Source organism: Lissotriton vulgaris, chromosome 4_1 (genome assembly GCF_964263255.1).
Source record: "Lissotriton vulgaris chromosome 4_1, aLisVul1.2, whole genome shotgun sequence".
In the NCBI taxonomy this organism is placed as follows: domain Eukaryota; kingdom Metazoa; phylum Chordata; class Amphibia; order Caudata; family Salamandridae; genus Lissotriton; species Lissotriton vulgaris.
In genome coordinates this window covers 1955246653-1955266885 of record NC_141691.1, presented here as the reverse complement: position 1 = coordinate 1955266885, position 20233 = coordinate 1955246653, and the positions used below count along the sequence as shown (strand labels likewise).

The 20233-nt window shown below is 46.2% G+C and overlaps 1 protein-coding gene across 1 annotated transcript in view; it reads left to right on the top strand.

Moving 5' to 3' along the window:
* Positions 1 to 1019: 1019 nt before the first annotated feature.
* Positions 1020 to 20233, top strand: part of LOC147724750 (uncharacterized) — a 427049-nt gene continuing 407835 nt past the window's right edge. The window contains exon 1 of the mRNA XM_086966280.1: positions 1020 to 1327. Coding sequence (XP_086822406.1) covers positions 1181 to 1327 — 147 coding nt within the window. The 5' untranslated portion in view covers positions 1020 to 1180. The remainder of the gene's footprint in view (positions 1328 to 20233) is intronic.

Here is a 20233-nt window from a genome sequence, read left to right as displayed (position 1 = left end):
ACTCTTGTGGGTTTCTTGACATACTCCAGTGGTCCTTCCTTAAATCTTTACACATCAGGAATCTGCTTCATACACTGGAGTAACCCCTGTGGAGTCAGATTTCTGCGACCACATGAGAACAATGACCATTTCCCAGCATGCACTGTGTTTTGGTGGCAGCGGGGCTCTCAACCCATGGCCCCGGTGCCACTTCACCTGCTGCACCAGAGAGCGCCAGCAGCACAAAGGCTTCGTTTTCTGATGCTGTCAGCCTTTTGATGGTTTCCTGCAAGGGTTCCTTTTTGGGGGTCTATATACCGTGCACAGTCGTGAGAGTGAACGTTCCAAACTGCGGGAGCCGGGGACGTGCTCCCCCGCCTCCCCTCATTCCCAAGCAGCGGACTCCAAGGCAACAGGGGCACAAAGGAAGCCTGAAAACTTTCTACAGGTCCCCCTGTGATTTGGCACAGTCTGAGTAAATAGAAAGGATGAAAAAAAACAGTTCTTACCTCCTACCAAGCAAGCCAAAGAGAGAGAGGTGGTGGAAGAGGGAGAGAGAGAGGGGGTGGGAGAGAGAGAGCGAGAGAGAGGGTGGGAGAGAGAGAGAGCAAGAGAGGGTGGGAGAGAGAGAGCAAGAGAGGGTGGGAGAGGGCAAGGAAGGGAGAGAGAGAAGGTCGGAAAGAGAATAGAGGGGTGGGGAGGAAGAGACGGAAAGCAAGAGAGTGAGAGAGGATTGAGTAAAGGAGGGATAGGGGTGAGAAAAAAAAGGTAAAGGGAACGTGAGAAAAAAGATTATTAGAAAGAAGAAGCAAAGAACGAGAAAACGAAAGTGAGAAGAGTTAGATGGAATGAGAGATAGGGGAAGAAAGAGAAAAGGAGACAGGGAGTGGAAGAGGGTCAGGAGAGTGAGAGGGAGCTAAGAGTTTGAAAGACAGTGAGAAGGAGGAAAGGGGTAAGGGACCAGAGTGCAAAAGAGTGTGAGAGAACCGAGCGAGGGAGGCTTGGAGAGAGGCGTCCGTCAAGCAGTGAAGGGCCGCGCGCACTTGGCGCAGTTTCTGCTGCGGACAGAGATGAGGGCGTCAGCAAGTAAGGACTGAGGGAGCGTGGCCCTGCGTGAAGAAGAGGTGCAGGAGGAATGTATGCAACATTTGAAAGTGCGCATCCACATTTGTGAGCTGGATGAGAAGGGTCACCGGCCGAGATGTCGGAGCCGGAGCGGTGCTCCGCGGACGGCTCGGGAGCCGGAGCCAGGGTGCTGCAGCTGGCCAGCAGGGGGGAGTGGATCGCCCTGGAGCAGACCCTGAAGGGCATCGACAAAGGCGACGTGGATGTGTGCCAGGCCGACCACGTGAGTACTCACTGCACGAGGGTCTGGGTCCCACTGGCAACCTTCATTCCTCACAGTCCCACCCTTATTGTAACACGCTGGCCGCCATAAAATGCCTAAAATGAATGTGTGTCCTCATGTAACGTAACTGATGCTATGTAAAGCGCTCTGATACCCGAGTCGGTTCGGGTCTAGTTCGCGCTATATAAAACTCTGCAGAAAAAATAAAATAATTAATTCATGTATCTGATATTGTTATCTAGGCCACATGGGCCCTATTATATTTAGGGCACAGTGTCCTGTCTGCACCTTTAACAGGCTGTGCTGGGCATCGACTGGTTCAGTCAGTGTGCCCAATCCAGGGAGGCTGCTGCCAATCCGAGGTGGGGGGCGGGAGGGAGGAATTATTAATAATAATAATAAAAATATAAACTTACCTTACCACAGCGATATTCTGCTCCCGGGTGGCACTGCTCCTATGCTCCCGTTCCTGCCCGGTACTTCACTTCTCATGGGCACAGGCTTCCAGACACTATCAATCTCAGTGCTCCTCCCACGATGAGAGAAACGCTGGGATTTGGTGGAGAAGGCCGGGTTTGCGCTCCAGAAGTGTCTGGGAGCCTGGGAGCCTGTGCCCCTGAGCACTAGAATATCTCCAAGGAACAGCCTGGAGATATCCAAGTGCGCATGTCCGTTAGGCCAGCCATGGAGGGACGGCCAAATCAGCATGTGCGCTTTTAGTGCCTACCACCACTCCCCCTTGCTGTGTGATGCAGCGGTTTGGCCCCGCCCACGTTCGACTCGGCAGACTGGAAGTACAAATAAAATGACAATAAATGAGTTTTATTGTCATTTTATTTTTCTTCGGACTGCTGCATTTCAGCAGTGGGTCAACGCCCCTGCCCCTGGCCCAGTCACAGTGAGTGCACTTCCCTCAGCGCAAACATGAACTTGTGCCTGCCATAGTGCCAGCACATTAGTGAAAGGCCAAAGGGCTGTTTGAAACTGCTGGTCATCCTTTCGTAGTGCAAGCTGCAATGCGGCCTGTGTTTGAATGGGGGGCAAAGGTGCACCTGACTGCAGGGGGGATGCCTAAGAGGGACCATGAACCCACAAATCCTGCTTTCCAAGGGGTGCCACCTAATGTAGCACACAGTCAGTGTGACTCCCGATGGCCTTGTTGCCTTGTTGCCTGTGTCTGTATTATGGTGCTGATGCAAAGGCAGTGTTTCCTCATGTGCATGGGGCCATAACCCCATGCGAATGAGAGGATGCCCGCTTAGCATTGCGCTAACGCTACATGTGCGCCTGCATGATCTGTATTACAGAAGGGGCCGTGCAAGCGTCTGCGTCCGCCTCTGTCATACCCAGGTGCCTCACTGGGTGCACATGTGCTTTTTGCCCCCAGGGCAGTTTTGACAGTAGAACTCCTGGACTTTATGGATTTAGTGTGCTTCACATGAAGCACATGACACATAAAGATGCATCGAGCTGGAGCCAACGATGCTAGAGAATGTTCAACAAGATAGTAAACTGGAGCAGGAGGGTTAATATAAGAGGGTCTTCCTATGGGTTAATTTCGAATAAATTAACTTTCAGATAACTTTGAAGCAGTCCATAATTTTCACTAGCTGCTGGGCCACCAACGCGAGGCGAGGAGGAGAGACGAGGGACACATACTATATATGATTTGCTTTCATTAAACATCATCAATCAGTATTCTATGGCAGGTGTGAAGGCTGCGGTGAGACTAAAAAGACACAGAATGAAGAGCGCATACAGTACATTAAGAGACACATGATGAAGAGTGCATACCATACACCCAGAGTCAGCGGATGAAGAGCACATCCCATACATTAGGAGACACAGGATGAGGAGTGCATTCCTTACACATAGAGACACAGGATGAAGAGCACATACCATACACCTAGAGTCAACGGATGAAGAGCAAATACCATACACTAAGAGACACAGGATGAAGAGCACATACCATACATCTAGAGACACAGGATGAAGAGCACATACCATACAATAAGAGACACAGGATGAAGAGCACATACCATACACCTAGAGTCAACGGATGAAGAGCAAATACCATACACTAAGAGACACAGGATGAAGAGCACATACCATACATCTAGAGACACAGGATGAAGAGCACATACCATACAATAAGAGACACAGGATGAAGAGCACATACCATACACCTAGAGTCAACGGATGAAGAGCAAATACCATACACTAAGAGACACAGGATGAAGAGCACATACCATACATTAAGAGACACAGGATGAAGAGTGCATACCATACAATAAGAGACACAGGATGAAGAGCAAATACCATACACCTAGAGTCAACGGATGAAGAGCAAATACCATACACTAAGAGACACAGGATGAGGAGTGCATTCCATACACCTAGAGTCAGAGGATGAAGAGCACATACCATACACTAAGAGACACAGGATGAGGAGTGCATTCCATACACCTAGAGACACAGGATGAAGAGCACATACCATACACTAAGAGACACAGGATGAGGAGTGCATTCCATACACCTAGAGTCAGAGGATGAAGAGCACATACCATACACTAAGAGACACAGGATGAGGAGTGCATACTGTACACTAAGAGACACAGGATGAGAAGTCCATACCGTACACCTAGAGACACAGGATGAAAAGTGCATACTGTACACTAAGAGACACAGGATGAGGAGTCCATACCGTACACCTAGAGACACAGGATGAAGAGCACATACCATGCACCAAGAGACATAGGATTGATAGCGCATTCCATACACCTAGAGACAAAGGATGAAGAACATATACAATACACCAATTGACACAGGATAAAGAGTGCATACTGTACACTAAGAGACACAGAATGAGGATTGCATTCCATACACCTAGAGACACAGGATGAAGAGTTCATACCATACACAGAGACACAGGATGAAGAGCACATACCATGCACCAAGAGACATAGGATTAATAGCGCATTCCATACATCTAGAGACATAGGATGAAGAGCATATACAATACACCAATTGACACAGGATGAAGAGTGCATACTGTGCACTAAGAAACACAGAATGAGGAGTGTTAGTCAGTCAGTCAATAATAACTTTATTCGTTTTTTTACAACCATAAAAGTATACACAAAGTAGCATCTCAAACAATAAAATGAGCAATTAGAACCATAAAATATACATTATTTTCTTAATCTTATATTTCACATATCCTTAAAATAAGAAATAAATATCTTTAAAAATTTACTTTTAAAACAAGCTGTCCTTTCTCGGGTCACATCGACCTTCAAGTATGTTTTACACCATACTCTTATCCATAAATACCTCATACTCCCTATCACTTAAAAGATCTATATTTCCTCAATACTCTTTACTTTTAAGGAACTCTTTAACTTTATTTAGATATTTGCCAATGGCACAGGCTACATCTAAATTCATCACTACCACTAAGAGATTTACAGCTTGCATCCTATTTTTGATATCATATTTAAAAAAAATCGGACCTAAAATCTCTCTTCGTATTTCTATTGTCCTCCAGCAATCCAGCTATATATGTAAGATATCACAGGTAGTGCCTAAAGTGCAAGTGCATTTTTATTTATTTTTATTTTTTTTATTTTATTTTGAATATTTGTATAGCGCGGCTGATACCTTGCAGGCTTCCTGGCGCTTGAGAATACTCTAATGAGGAGAAACCAAAGTAAATAGCAGGCGGGAATGTTTAGGGGAATAACCAGGTCTTGATCCGTTTCCGAAAGGGAAGAAGTTGTGAGATCTGGCGTATGTCAATGGGCAGACTGTTCCATAATTTGGCCGCTGCGACCCTGAAAGATCTGCCCCCGGTTCTGGCTTTGTTGTATCTGGGCACTTTTACCAGACAGGCCGAGGACGATCGCAGGTCTCTGGTCGGAGTGTACCACAGGAACAGAGCCTGCAGAGGTCTGGGCCCAAGTCCGTGCAGAGCCTTAAAGACAATGCAGAGGGACTTGAAAGCCACCCGCTGCTTTAAAGGTAACCAATGTAGCTCGGCTAGGGCCGCTGTGGCCGAAGATCTCCTCGTCCAGCCGAGAGCTAGCTTGGCAGCGGCTGACTGAATTCTTTGAAGCCGGTCTAGTATAGTGACTGGAGACTCAAGGAGCAGTGCGTTGCAATAGTCGAGGCGACTGAGAATAGTGCACCTGACTATCAACGCCCGAGCTTGTGCAGGGAGGAGTGGCATAATTTTACTCAGGGAACGTAGAAGAGCTGTACAGATCCCCACTGTTTTAGCGACCTGGGTTTCCATGCTCAGATTGTTATTGAGCATGGCTCCCAGGTTGCGGACCGAGGTGACTGGCTGAGGTATGTCCCTAGTCTCTGGAGGCCAGAAGTCACTCGGGAACTGGCGAGGTATGTTGTTACCAGCGCAGAACAGAACCTCTGTTTTGGAGGAGTTAAATTGTAGGGAGTTCCTGTGCAACCACCCAGCCGTCTCTCTTAGGCAGTCGTGGAAGGATTTTCCATCGCTGTTTATCATAAAGTGTATTACTCCTTTGTTCATATAACACAGGTTTATCCCAATTCTCAATCTTAGCACTTCACGCCTTAACTGGAAACTAGGTAACCTGTCGATATAGGGATAATGTAAATCATTTTTCCATGCTATAGCCATATGGGAGACTGACCTTTTCTGTGATAGGTATTCTTGATCAAGGGTTTGAGACACTTCTAAGCCCAGATTCTTAAGATCTTTCTTATCTAACCTAGGTTCAAGATACTGACACACCATACGCTTCCTTAATCGTAGCTCTAGTCTCTTTAGCCCACGTCAGTTCACTGTTGGCAATTTCATTTTTACACCACAGTGACATTTTTTGGTCCTCACCCAAACCCAGACGCTGCCAGAAACGTAACCAAGACATACAGGCTATGATACTCCATGCGGTGATTCCCAATTCTAATCTTGCCGCCTGTACCATAGCCGATCTTGGTAGAGCGAACAAACATTTAAGTATATTACCCTCCTCTTTATACCATCTATTTTTGCCACTTATATAAAGTACCTCTGCGTCATACAAAAATTATGGAGGGACCATTGCTTGATAGGCCTTTAACATCGGTCTATCAGACATTTCCCCGGGTACACAATTAAATCTTTTTAATCTCTTCACTGCTGCAGAAGCCCTCATTTTTAATGCATCAAGGTAAGTATACCAATGGAGACTGCTTGTGAACCACATCCCCAGATATCTGTATTCTGCCACTTTTTCCAACCTCTCAGTGCCCACATACCAGGAGAACTTTGTTTTGCTTCTTCCAAAACATAGGATTTTGGTCTTTTCCATGTGCACAATTAGTTTTTTAATTTCGCAGTAATCTTTAAACATATTTAATTTTCTTTGCAGACCAACCTCCGTCTGGTCCATAATGACCAGATCATCTGCGTATAATAAGCAGGGGATATGGTTTCCTCCTAATTTTGGTCTGGCCCCTCTAACCTTTCTTAATTCCAACGGGAGGTCAGCTATAAATAGGGAAAAGCAAGGGGGCAAGCACGCACCCCTGTCGTAGCCCATTTCCGATGTGAATCCTCCTGGACAGTCCTTCATTCTCATCTAGGATTATCTGGGCCCAATTTTTAGTGTGCAGGGCTTGGATCAGGGCCAACAAATCATTTTGAATTTTGTACCCTGACAGGGTTGACCACAGCTGCCCCCTGTTCACCAGATCGAAATCTGCGCGGAAGTCCACAAAGTAGCAGAACAAATTGCCCCTCTGCTCGATAGACTTCCGTGCAATGGACCAGAGCGCAAAACAGTGGTCCACAGTCGAGTGTCCCTCTTTAAACCCTCCCTGTTCAGGGGGCACTATCTGATTTTCCTCTGTCCAGTCCTTAAGCAGACCCAAGATTACTTTAGCAAACACCTTTTCGCCTATGTAGAGGAGGTTTATTAAACGGTAATTTTTAGGGGAATTTACATCACCTTTTTTATGTATATGTCTTACAATTGCCCCTTTCCAGCTATCTGGCATGACCCCTGTATTAAGAATCCCCTGGAACTTATTTGAAAAGAACTGCGACCACCAATCTGGGTTCGTTTTTATAATCACTGCCGTCAGATTATCTGGACCGGCAGCTCGAGTTAGGTATAACCTGGATATTATGCTTCTAATATGGCCGGGGGTGAAGTACTCATTTACTTTTTCCCTTACACCTGGCCATACAATGGTATTTGTTTCCTCCACTCTTGGACATTTCCCATAAATTTCCTCCAGAGAAGCCACCCACATATCCTCCGGCACCGAGCACTGTAATGACCCCAGTACTTTACCAGTGCTCTCTTGTACTATTTTCCAGAAGCCTTTCACATTTTTTTCTTCGATTACCTCGAGTAACTTCACCCAGCATCTGTCCTTATGAGTTATTTTTTTATCTCTAATAATTGCTTTATATTTTATCCTTAATTTCTGGAGGCTAAGTAACAGATCGTCATTGTATCTCCCCCTTAGGCTTCTTTCCTTTTGCCTAATGCTAGCTTTTACTTTGCCGTAGGAGCAAAACAGGGTCTTGGCTCCTCTACAGTAAGGCTAAGCCTATTTAAACCACAAAAACAAAACAACTGCCAATACTGGAATTACTCTTTTCTTATTTAACAAAGATCTGCTATGAATAAAACATGGCAGTCTATTCTCTCTTTTATTACTGATTTATTGTAATCGTTTTTTACTGTCAGAACGCTTTTTCATTTCTTCATTTTTTTGAAAAACATTTCTATGCATATACAAAATATACAAAATGTACAAATTTATACAAAATTTACAACAACAATCTCATAATTTCTAAACAACACATCCATACCAGACCTTTCACACTACAGACACTCAATTGGTATTCACACACATATAAACAAACAGTACCTCTGAGGTATAGGTCAATGTCAACAGAAATTATTTGTTTTGCAAAAAGTTAGAAAAGTTAGATAAATCACAATTTTACAAATTACCAACAATTCGAACCATATGAATTATATTATGTCTTAATCTAATCCCTCTAAACTTTTTAATTTGTTGACAAAAACCACAAAAGATCGACGCGTTTCGAACACCCTGATTGTGAGGTTCTCCTCAGGATCAACACAATTTCTATGAGAAAAAGACATATGTACCAAAGTTAGACTCCCTTGTCTGTCAAATAACTAAATCACTCACTAGAGCAGCCGCCAACCGGCTTAAACCAACATACCTTAGAACTCATATGTAGAGTGTCTCTCAGAACTGGAGTGGGTGTTGTGTTATGAACACTGTAACAGAAAAAGTACAAAGACACATGACAGGCTGTTCCTACTGTTAGAGAAGGGGGCTTTCAACTTTGGCCAATAGTACATATGCACTCACTTCACAAGCTTAAAGTTCGCTTGGAGTGCCTGTAGACACAAAAGAGAAATAAAACTGTGGTTGGTTTGTTTCGCAATAAGGGAAGTGAGCCTAATTCGTCCTGCTTACTTCATAAACCATGAAGTAAGCAGGACGAATTAGGACGCCTTTATAATTACGGGTGGTTTTTCTACAGGACTCTGTGCTTTCATTGCAGTTTCAAGCTACTCGGCGGCCGTTTGAAATACACGCCTTGTATGAAAAGCGCTCCCGTTAAAGCGAATCGGACGCCAACACTGGGTACGTATTTCAAGCTACAAGTTTTTTTAGTTTAAGAGCTCACTTCCCTTATTGCGAAACAAACCAACCACAGTTGTCCCTATGTCGCTTTTTTTGTGCGTGGGATTTGGAGCTGTTGGGCTGCAGATGAACGTAATGTTCGACTAGGTGTGTAAACACTAATGGCCTTTTTAAAGAATTCTGGTCCAATGTTGTTCAATGCCTTATATATAATACACAAGGCCTTAAACTTTGTACGGCTTTTAACCGGCAACCAATGTAGTTGACAAATGATGGGAGAGATAGATGAATATTTAGGTGTGCCGGTTAGAATCCTTGCGGCAGCATTTTGAACAAGCTGTAATTTGTTCAAAACTTGCTCCTGCGTGTTTAACAGTAGGCCATTGCAGTAGTCCACCTTAGACAATACCAAGGTGGACATTAGGGTCTTGCCTGCATTTGGGGGAAGAAAATGAAGCAATTTCTTTACCATTCTTAGGGTAAAAAAGGAGGCTGAGACCACTGTGCTGGCATGGCTGACAAAAGCTAGTTTGTTGTCGAATAAAACTCCTAGATTTCTAACTTTGGACACTGGTGATGGGGGGGTTCCCAGCTCCGAGGGCCACCAAACTGGGGACCAAGACGGGGTCAGCTCACCAAATACCATGACCTCAGTCTTATCAGAATTTAACTTTAAACAATTCTGATCCATCCAGGTACTGATGGCTCTCATGCCCTCTTGGAAGTTAGTTGTAGGACTGGTCTTTTGGCATAAACAAAGACCTCTCTACTTGGCACTGCATGGGAGTGAAATTTGGGCCTCTGAACCTGGACATAAATTATCTGTCCAAAGTGTGGGTGGTTGTGGAGAGACATCAATTCAGGGTTCATGACCAAACGTAGCAGGAGCAGGAGAGCGGAAAAGGGTATGTTATGCTCTAAGAAAGATAGCTGATGAGTGCATATTTGAAACAATCGTAGTGGAAAGGATAAGAGACTAATTCATGTTGAAATGTAGGAGTCATAGGGTTCGTGATCAGCTTTGGCTAAAGGAAAAACATCTAAGTACATTTTTATCTGGTTGCCAAGAAGATTAAACACTCTTTGCCATGGCAGAAATGATTAGGGAAGATAGTGGCAGCAAGGAGAAAGAATCCACCAGTACAGAAGCAGACTATCAGTGAAGCTGGTAAAGAAGAAGTGAGGATAGCAATAGGTTCAAAGGGATATTTTATGGAAGTCATAATATATGGCCATCTCGAGAGAGTGTACTGTGTTAGAAGGTGGTTCTGACCATCTGAGCCACTCGGATTTTTGAAAACGTAATTTTTGAGCTTTTACTGTGGGAGAGCCTCATAAGCTGGGACTCACCCAAGTGAACTCATGATGAAAGAGACTGCATGTGGATTATACCGGTGTCTTCCTTGTGACAGAAGCCGGAGTAAGGGGAACCGGACTAGTTACATCCAGACACGTGTGTAAATGCATTTGCACATGTGTAGGGGCTGCGAGGGGGAGATTCCTGTCATGCGCAGCCCAGGAGCAGGTACCGATAGAATGGTGAGGCAGGAATTATGCAGAGTGGGTGGTGACATGGAATAGGCTGTATACTATGGGAAGACACATGTAAGGGAAAGTCAGTGTGCTTTACTGTTTTCACTGTAGGAACGCTCCAATACTTTCCTATGAAGATCGGGAACACATGGGGTAGTTTCAATTCCCTAGGGGCCTACAAATTCCAGACATGCACCAAAGTACACTGTAAGTTGTGTAAAAGGAAGTATTCTGCTGAGTCCAAAACCATATCTGTACTGCTTATGCGCCATCCAGAAATGCCATATTCCTCTGACTCAGCTCATAACCAGAGCCTGGCTGGGTGCGACCCTGCCAGGCAAGATTAATTACCTTCCTCCCCAAGCTGTGGCATCAGAGGCCTAGCCCTTCACTGCAAGCATTCCAAGGATGATGGTCTCCTCTCCAGGAGGGAGAGAGGGGGTGGAGCTGCTGGTTATACATCAGCAGCTGTCACCCGGTGCTAGGTACTGGGTCTCCTCGGGACCATAAAGGCAGCAAGAGGGAAAGGGGGCTTTTCAGAGACCATGCGGCATGAGACCCCTGGACGATGCCATTTTAAACTATCCCAGAGGACTGGGAAGGAAGAAGGGAGCAGTGGCAGAGAAGTGATGTGTTGCTGCAGGATAGGACAGAAGAGCCTTCCTGCCACCACCTTCCAAATTCTTTAAAAAGGAATGCACAGGAAGAGGAGCTCTCTCTGGGGTGTGGTCTGCTGAGGAACACTGGTGCTGGAGCCTGTCACCATGGGCAGTTGGAAGGAGGAACCCCCTGACTGTTCCAGGACCCTGGATTGCGCCTGAGGGGGAGTCCAGGAGGAGTGAGGATAAGCCTGGGCCTCTGCGCAAGGAGAAGAGAGGACCAGGAGGAGAGTCAAGTGAAAGGCTGGCCCAGAGAGTCATTGAAGACAGCTCCCTGCTGAGTTCACCCTCTTGAAGGTAAGGAGGACTGTGAAAAGTGCTCCAGATGGGTAGGGCTGGCTACCAGGAGCGAGAAAAGGTCAAAATGGTGCAGATTGGTCCCCTGGGGGCTGAGATATGCCCCCCCAGAAGGTAGGTGCCCTTTGACCTCTGGTCTGACTGACGATGAAGCAAGTGGGGCTCTGTTGCCGGTCTTGAATGGACCCCCGAGGAGGGTCAGGTCCCGGGTCTGACCCCAGAAGAAGCCTGGGCATCTACGCAAGGAGAAGAGAGGACCAGAAGGAGAGCCAAGTGAAAGTCTGGCGCAGGGAGCCAGTGAAGACAACTCCCTGCTGAGTTCACTTCCTTGAAGGTAAGGAGGGCTGCGAAAAGTGCTCCAGATGGGCAGGGCTGGCTGACAGGAGCGAGAAGAGACCAAAATAGTGCAGATAGGTCCCCTGGGGGCTGAGATACGCCCCCCAGAAGGTAGGTGACCTTTGACCTCTGGTCTGACTGACGACAAAGCAAGTGGGGCTCTGCCGCCGGTCTTGAATGGACCCCAGAGGAGGGTCAGGTCTAGGGGTGGGCGGACATCTTTGTTCCGCCCACGGAATGTGCGGAGATTTGCCTCTTCCGCCTTTCGCAATGTAGGCGGAGAAACTAGGCAAATCTCCGCACACTTGGAGGCATAACGGAAGTTGGCCGCCCGCCCGCCTCCGCCCGCCCAGTTCCTAGAAGAAGGCGCGATGGACATGGATGCGCAGAAGATAAGGTACGTTTTATTTAAATGTTATTTTAGGCTTTTTAATGTAATTTAATACTGCGGGCAGGAGGCGGGCAGGAGGCGGGCAGGAGGCGGGCAGGAGGCGGGCGGTGGGCGGGCGTCTGGTAACAGAACCCTGCGGAGAGGCACGGAGATTGGTTCAAACTCCGTGCCTCTCCGCGTAGGTCCCTTAAGTGACTTCCGCCGACCCCTACTCAGGTCCCGGGGCGGCCCTCAGAGGAAGTAAAGTCGGGGAGCGCCGATGCGCTCCACGTGGAATTGCCCAGGAGAGGTGCCAGGGGCCCACCCTGGCCCCCGAAGACATAGGAGGAGGGGAAGCGCCGCCGCGCTCCCCTCAAAGGGATCTCTTGGGCCCGGGACCCCCAACTTCGGTCCCTGCCAAAAATGAAGCCGGGGAGCACCATTGCGCTCCCTGTGAAGATCTAGGGGTCCCCGGATCCCCAACTTTGAGCCCGATGTCTGTGCAAGTGGAGAAGAAGGGGGGCAGTGCCATCACACTACCCCCCTGGTGGAAGAAGCCAAGCCGGGGAGCACCATGGCTGGGAGTCATATTATTTGTGCAGGCCTCACAGATACTGCCTCGTTTTCCAACATACTGCAACAAAAGGTAGGTGTATATCAGAGGAAAATACATTATTCAAGTGTCTCTGCAGCACGGAAGGGGAAAGGAAAGCGAGCGAAGTAAGATAGCATTAGTTCTTTCGTGCAGAGGGTAAGAGGGGCAACAAGACTAAAGATATTGTAAAGGTGGGTGGTGAGAAGATTGAAATGTTTACTGATCACAGTGCTTAATTTGAGCTGGTTGTTTCTGGTGCTCGGCACCTGCACTTAATTGTCTGCAATCACACTTAAAACACTCCGAGAAATGTTGGCACTGTTTGTCTGGAATAGTCTGGATTGCCCCACTTGTAGAAGTGTGTGGTTTTGGTACTGTATTTGGCAGCGCGGGCAGGAGCCATGGGTGGTGCGAGAGCCCTGGCACTTTTTTTAAAATTCATTACTGAATGATTCTAGTGCTTGGCTGACCCCACTCCTATCCAAAATATTCACAAAAAGATATTGCAAAAGGATGAAGCAGCCCAATGTGACCCGCTTGGACATGGTGGTAGACCCATAAAACTGAAAGGCAATTTGAGGTTGATGGGAGGAGGATTGCTTGCTGGAGCTCTCTTCAACTTAGTGATGCAAATAACTGCCATTACTATCACTCAAGTTGAAAGTACTCACCTTACTCACTGCAGAAGGATAAAACGCAGACCTGCAGACCGCCCAGATGTAAATTAAGTGGACTGTTCCACTCAAGCATGAAATAGCATGAGATAGCAAAATTAGGATTTCATGTGGGGGAGGGGTGTGTGTATGTGTGTGTGTATTTATTTTGTTTATTCCTGCATTCATATATTGGTCACCACAGTTCACAGTGTTTTTGCCATTCACAAATTTGCTGCAAAATCAGCGGAGAAAAGTGATAGCGGCAATCTTCCGTTTACCAGTCACAGCAAAAGCTAAAGAAACGGTGTGCATGGTGCCAAATGTCTTCCTGAGACTGTCTTTAAGTCATAAAAATCCACTCCTTAGTGTCTAATATAAAACTTAAAATCAAATACACACATCACTGTGAAAACAAGATAATTATTGGTGCAAGAAAAAAGCAAATGAATTTTTAATGAATCATAATGCTGCCACAGTCTTCAGTAGACGACCCCCCCGCTGCTCCAAACTGCTCAGGCTCATGTAACTCTGGTGAAATCAAAAGGATGAACAAATTGCTCAGTGTGTGTGTATGGGAAATTGTTTGAAAGTGGTCAAGCACTTACCCATAAGTCTTCTGCCCATGTTTGTCTGTGGGGCACGGCTACTTTGACCCCAGTTCAGCTGATGGGTTACTTCATCACAAATGTGCTGGATAGCCGTACGCTATATAGCAAGTGCCGTTGGATATAATGCCCTTGTAATACGGCGGACAAGATATCTATCACATTTGTGATGGAAAAACCCGTCCATTGAAGTCTAAAATCAGGCCCTTACAGCCTGATGTAGAGTTTGGTGGAAGGGATACTCCATCATAAACGTGACGGATGTCCAGTCCACTGTATTACACGTGCATTGTGGACCTGATTTAAATCTTGGCACCAAACTTGGAGATCTTCACTGACTCATCAGACATTTCAAGCATTGACAGGAACCACTCTCATGGTATCCTTGCCAATGCATTGTATGTTTGATGGACAGCGCGGTCAACATGACAGAGCCATGTGGCTAACTTACAATGTAATTTATTTTCGTAAAGAAAATCCCAATAGGCATTTTTCTTTTGCTTATGAAAACAAAAAGAACAATGCCCCCACTCAATGTTATTTTTAATTTTTATATTGATCGTTTTTTTATATCGCGAACATGACTATTGGGGGTATCACAGCGCTTAACAAATTTACAGAGAGCAGAGCAACAATAACAATAATATCATATTTGAGACAAAATACAGGATAAGGTAGTACCAAGAAAAGGAAGGGTAGGCTTTACAATGTTCAGAGAGCAGAGGAGATAATCCACTAAAAACAAAATTATCATAGTCTTGATTGCAGGATTAGGCAGTGACGAGAAAGGGAGAGTAATGTTGCACTGAATAGTGAGAAACACTAAAGTAGTCGGTAAGGCGTATGCATGAGAATAATTGATGAATCGGGATGGGTATTTTAGGATTTAGGGAAGAAATGTGTGTATGAGGAATACTTTGACTTCTTTCTTGAAGAAAACAGTTGAGATATTCATTCTGACTTCAGGGGGTTAGTTGTTCCATGGGATTTTTCGCCAATTGTGAGGGGGGCATTGAGCACTTTTCAATGCCCTTTACCACCATTTTTCCCTGGTAGTGACGGTAGTGATAGGCATTGAAACACCCATTTAAATTAGGTGAGCAGCTATACAGCCAATCCTTTGATGGCCCTTAATCCATCGGAGGGTTAGACCACGACATAGAGTGAGTAGTCTTGGCTGTCATCAAATATACGGTTCAACCAATTCTAAATCGGGCGGGCAGACCATACTGGTGGCCGGGAGGGAACTCTGTTGCTCACTCCAGAACTGCCAGTTCACAATCCAAATTTGTTAACAAGGAAACCACACCCTACGCAGCTTAGCTCAACAGGCCTTGATCATGGGTAGTGACTGAATCAAGACTACTCCATATATACACATTGTGTAGTGATCCAAACAACATTCTACAGCAAATAAGAACCACCTTGTACTGTGTTACAGTGAGTGAAGTGCATCCTAAGTTATTCACATGTTAGATGATCATAGTTAGTGTGTACGTGCTTCATAGCAAGTTATTGTAAATTCCATTACTCAATGTTTTGCTTTCAATCGTAGCCAATCAATACTGCGCAAGCATAAGCAATATATGCCAACACATGAATACACAAGCAATCCTTGCATGTAATCATTTTGAATGAAAATTTAAAGAAAATAAAGTACAAAGAAGCAATCATGTGTAATATGAACGAACCCCATTTTGTGAAAAACGGCAAAGGGAATACTCCTAGTCCCCTTAGGTAATCGTATCAAACAAAAGAAGGAGTCTACCCTGAAGACATAAGATATCCACATGGTATGGAGGAAGACACGCAAAAGGAAAAAGGAGAAAAGTTTTCCTTTTTTAAGAAGCCCCCTCACTCACCAACCTAGTTGGTGAAATGCTTCATCATTGGGGTCCCACCCGAATAGCTGAATGCTATCCGGATCTGCTTCAACACTTGAGTACAGTGGAGCAGGTTTTAGTTGCAACAGGAGTGCAGGTGAGTGAAAAAGAGTGAATTAAAAATTGCCCTAATTTAACTCCCTAAAATACTTTATTATGGAGCAACAAGACAATATTAAAAGCAATGTAAGATACCGAACTAAGCTAGATTGACCTCTGGTATCTTTGTGGTGATAAAAAGTGAAGTGTAGAAAGTGTCAGGCTCTTACCTGTCCGCCCTCCGCTCTACGGCACTAATTGCCGAGTCGGACCGAGGCGGGCAGGCTATACCATTGAGCACAGACTTCCTCAAGTGCAAGTGAGTTTTAATCACCCACAATACACCTAAACAGCGTGTGAAATTATTAAAAATATATGGCAAAGTTCAAGCGTTTTTAAAAAATGCGAGTATCGTGATTATTAAAATTTCAGATTTCAAAAACATGAGCTGGTCATTCCGTTTTAACTGACCTGATAGAGCTATCTGGTATCCAAACGGTTCGGGGAGACACTGCCACTGTCCTCCCTAGCCGCGGTCAGCGCGCAGCTCCTCGCTGCCTAAGTAGCCCCTCTTTGTGGGAGACTAGACCGCTACCAGATCGAGCTAGCGGAAGTGTAGAAAGTGTCAGGCTCTTACCTGTCCGCCCTCCGCTCTATCATTATCATTGAGAACCTCTTGTGATCCACAATCATTAAGTTCTTTTATTGACCCTGAGATTAGTGCCCTGATTCCTAGCCTCTTCCTTTCATCAAGGGCCACTTTGACCCATCGGACCCTTCTCAGATCGTTTGCCAAGATTACTTGGATAGGGCAGGTATCAGCCTCCATAGAAGATGCACTACAAAAGCTCCTGTCATTCAGAGTGAGGACCAAAGGATTGTGATCACTTTCGGGGCGACTTTGAACTTCCATGTCTAAAACTAGGAACCATATCTCCACATTCACTAGAATGTAGTCTATGCGGCTTTGAGATCGACCATTAACAAAGGTCGCCGCACCCCGGGCATCGGACGCTGTCCTTCCGTTAACCGCTCTGAGACCCCATTCCAGGCACAACCCTTTGACTTGAAGGGCTACCTCCGTCCATTTTTTAATAGGCTGGAGGTCCAACTGTGGCACACCCCAGAGCGCATCCACCTCATTACTGAGCCTACCATCTTCCTCATCCAGGGGCTCAAAGCAGGTATTAAAGTCTCCTGCAATTAATAAGTTTGCATTATGTGCTCCTTCTACTAGATAGGTCTCTAGGGCGGCAATAACCTGTGATCACTTACCACCCGGTTGGCCCCTTGCATAAACATTAATCAACAATAGGTCAAGGCCTTTTGTAGATGTAACTCTAATGACTAAGATATCTGGACTATCAAGGTGGATCTCCTCTACGGTTATCCCCTCAGATTGCCTCACCCAAAAGGTTCGCCCCCCACTGGACTCCCTCTATGGCCCCTTGTTGCTGGTTTGGTAACATTTAAATAACCAGCATGAAACACAGGATCAATTGACCAAGTTTCTTGGAATGCCCAAATGTCTACACCTTCAATATAAGAAGGCCAGTCCGCTGAAGCAGCCTTTGACTCCAGACCCGCTATGTTCCAAGAAGATATAGCCATAGGAGTCTTCTGAAGGGCAGAGTCAAAACGTCCAGAGGTAGCTACTTTTGCCACTAGGAGTTTATCGGGCGACAATGCCACTGGAGTTTGGGAGGGGGTAGAAGCTTTAAAATCTGCTGGGATAAGGGGGTCAAACAATGTAGTGTCCCCTACCAATTCCTCAGTAACTCCATTCTATAAACCCCCCTGACCGTCCACCCCAGTCAATCAATTTCTTCAAGAGTGGAAAAAGCCTCAAAGCGAATATTAAGCTGGATGGAAAAGTCAGGTCTAAGACAATCACCCTTTGGGTTGTAAAAGAAACCAAGGGGAAGAATACCAATGGCAGCCCTATCGAGTGGGTCATGTCCAGCCATCTCAAGGATGCAACGGACCAGACCTGGAGACCTGAAGCTCAAAACCACACAGTCTCCTGGCATAGTTTTTGTGGCATGTCCGACCCAATCAATATGTCTTACCATTTTGAACTCTTGAAATAAGGCATCCCCTAAACCAGTCGTTTTATTTAGGTAATGGAGGGCCTTATTTTTAAGAGTTGACCAGTGCTCGTATGAGCCCTGGGTAAGGGGGGGGACATTTGCTAGTATTACTGTAAAAGGAGTTGCTTCAGGTGGTAAATGGAGGTAAGGGTGCCTCTCTATCTGGCCATCATTTCCATTATTATCCTGCCTCCGGAATCCCTCTGTCTCTTGTGGCCTTCGATCGGGCAAAATCTTATCAGCACTTGTGCCCAGAGTGGGTGTACTCCTGATCCTCCCTGGTTGGTGCTCCCCTCCCGCCAGTATCTGGGCATTCGCTTTTACACCACCCTGGTCCCAGTGAATTTTCCCTACTCTAACTGGAGTAATGCCTGGTAAGGCCTGCATACTAGACTGTGCCGGGCCGCCTGGGGCGGACGAGCCAATGCCACTTCAATCTTAGATAATCTGATATCAACCGAGCCTAGTCTTTTTAGAATCGACTCAAGAAGTGCTGCCAATTGCTCTTTTAATAAAATACAAATGTCACCTTTACTCAACGGAGGATTGTTAGTAACCGTGGGGGGGGTTAGCTGTGGATTAAGTGTTTGGATTACCAAAGACAAAGCACCCAGCTCGTACCGCTGGGTGCAATAGGAGATATATGCATCTTGGCACCTCGCCCCTTTCTTTTTTTATTTGGGGGTTCTTTATTAGTGGCACCCATCGCCTTCATCCCTCTTGTCATTACCATGGCTGGGCTACTCACATAACTCTGAGACTGAAGGGTAGGCTGTTCTGGAGTAGTGGGGTGCAAGCTTGGTGACCTGGACAGAGAGTGGTTAGTAGAAGCAGCTACATTTGGGGCTATGTGGGTGATGGGTCGCTGGGCACATGGTAATGGTCCCCTCCTTAAGAGAGTGGGATCGAGGGAGCGCCTACGTTCAGTAGCCTCAATCTCGTGGATTAATACTGATTCCGCTCTTATGAGAAAGGCATCAAGCGTACCCACCACCCTGTTCCCAACTCTCCTTTTGTCCATAGTGAAAGAAGATGAATAAGAATTAAATAAATCAGAGTTTAATGTCCCGCTATCACACCCCCTGCAGCCAAGCGCAGCAGTCCAAATTTAGAGAGTCTTACTGTTCAGAAGATGGGATGTCAGAGGGGTGGCCCTGCCCAGCCTCGTCTGGCCTTGGACGGCCGCATACGGTCCCGCCCTTGTTCCGGGCTTCGCCCGGGCACACCTGCACGCGTCCCGCGCTGCGGGAGCCCTGGGTGAACTTTAAACGCCTCCTGGCGCGTAGCGCGGCATCAGCGGCCGCGAGGGATGCTGGGTGATGTCTACAAAGAGAATGGCGGCCCCTTAGCACTTGGTGTGTGGTCCTCAGCCTCCGTGGGCAGCAGGCAGCGAAAGTGGTCACAGCAGGCAAGTGGCAGCGTTTTGAATGGACTCTCCTGCTTTTTGAATGGACTCTCCTGGGTCAATCAAATATCACACCGTTTACTCACAGTATGGCGACCTCTCATCAGTTGCTGAAAGGGAATAAACTGAAAGAGAAATAAACAATCAGACGTAGTTCAAATCATTTACGTGTGCCTTGACTTTGGGTCATTTGGTGTGATCCTCTCATGCATGGCTCATGGTTGAGTCGATCAGATAAACATGGTTTCAAGCATTCCATGCACGGCGTACCATATGTCTCTAAAACAAAAATAAATGGTTTCTGCCATCCATCAATAACCCGAGACGGGTAATCACCCCATTTAGGTATTTCAACCCACACACAACATTGCTATCGGTGGGTGTCCTGTCGCTCAATTCCTAGAATGAGCGTATATGTAGGGTGCAAGCTTTTAAAAAAAATGCATGCATGCATGTTTTGTGCTTAAAAAACTGCCAGACAAAAGAGGGCGATATCGGGCTTACTAGAGACTGGATTCAGTCGTGCCTCATGGTAGCCGGAGTATGGCGCTGTCTCTAGTCGCACTCTATGGTGGTGAGCAAGAAGTGAAATTGCAATGTTCGCACAGCACATACCTTGCAAATGGTTTGTTGAGCTGCGGAGCCCACTCGCATGTCAATTGGTCTACTTACTATGTCAAACCATGCCGCCCGCTTGTATGCCTATTTTTTGAACCCTTCACGGCGATCCGAGGATCTCCGTGTGCGCACATCATCAGTATTTAACCCGGACTGGT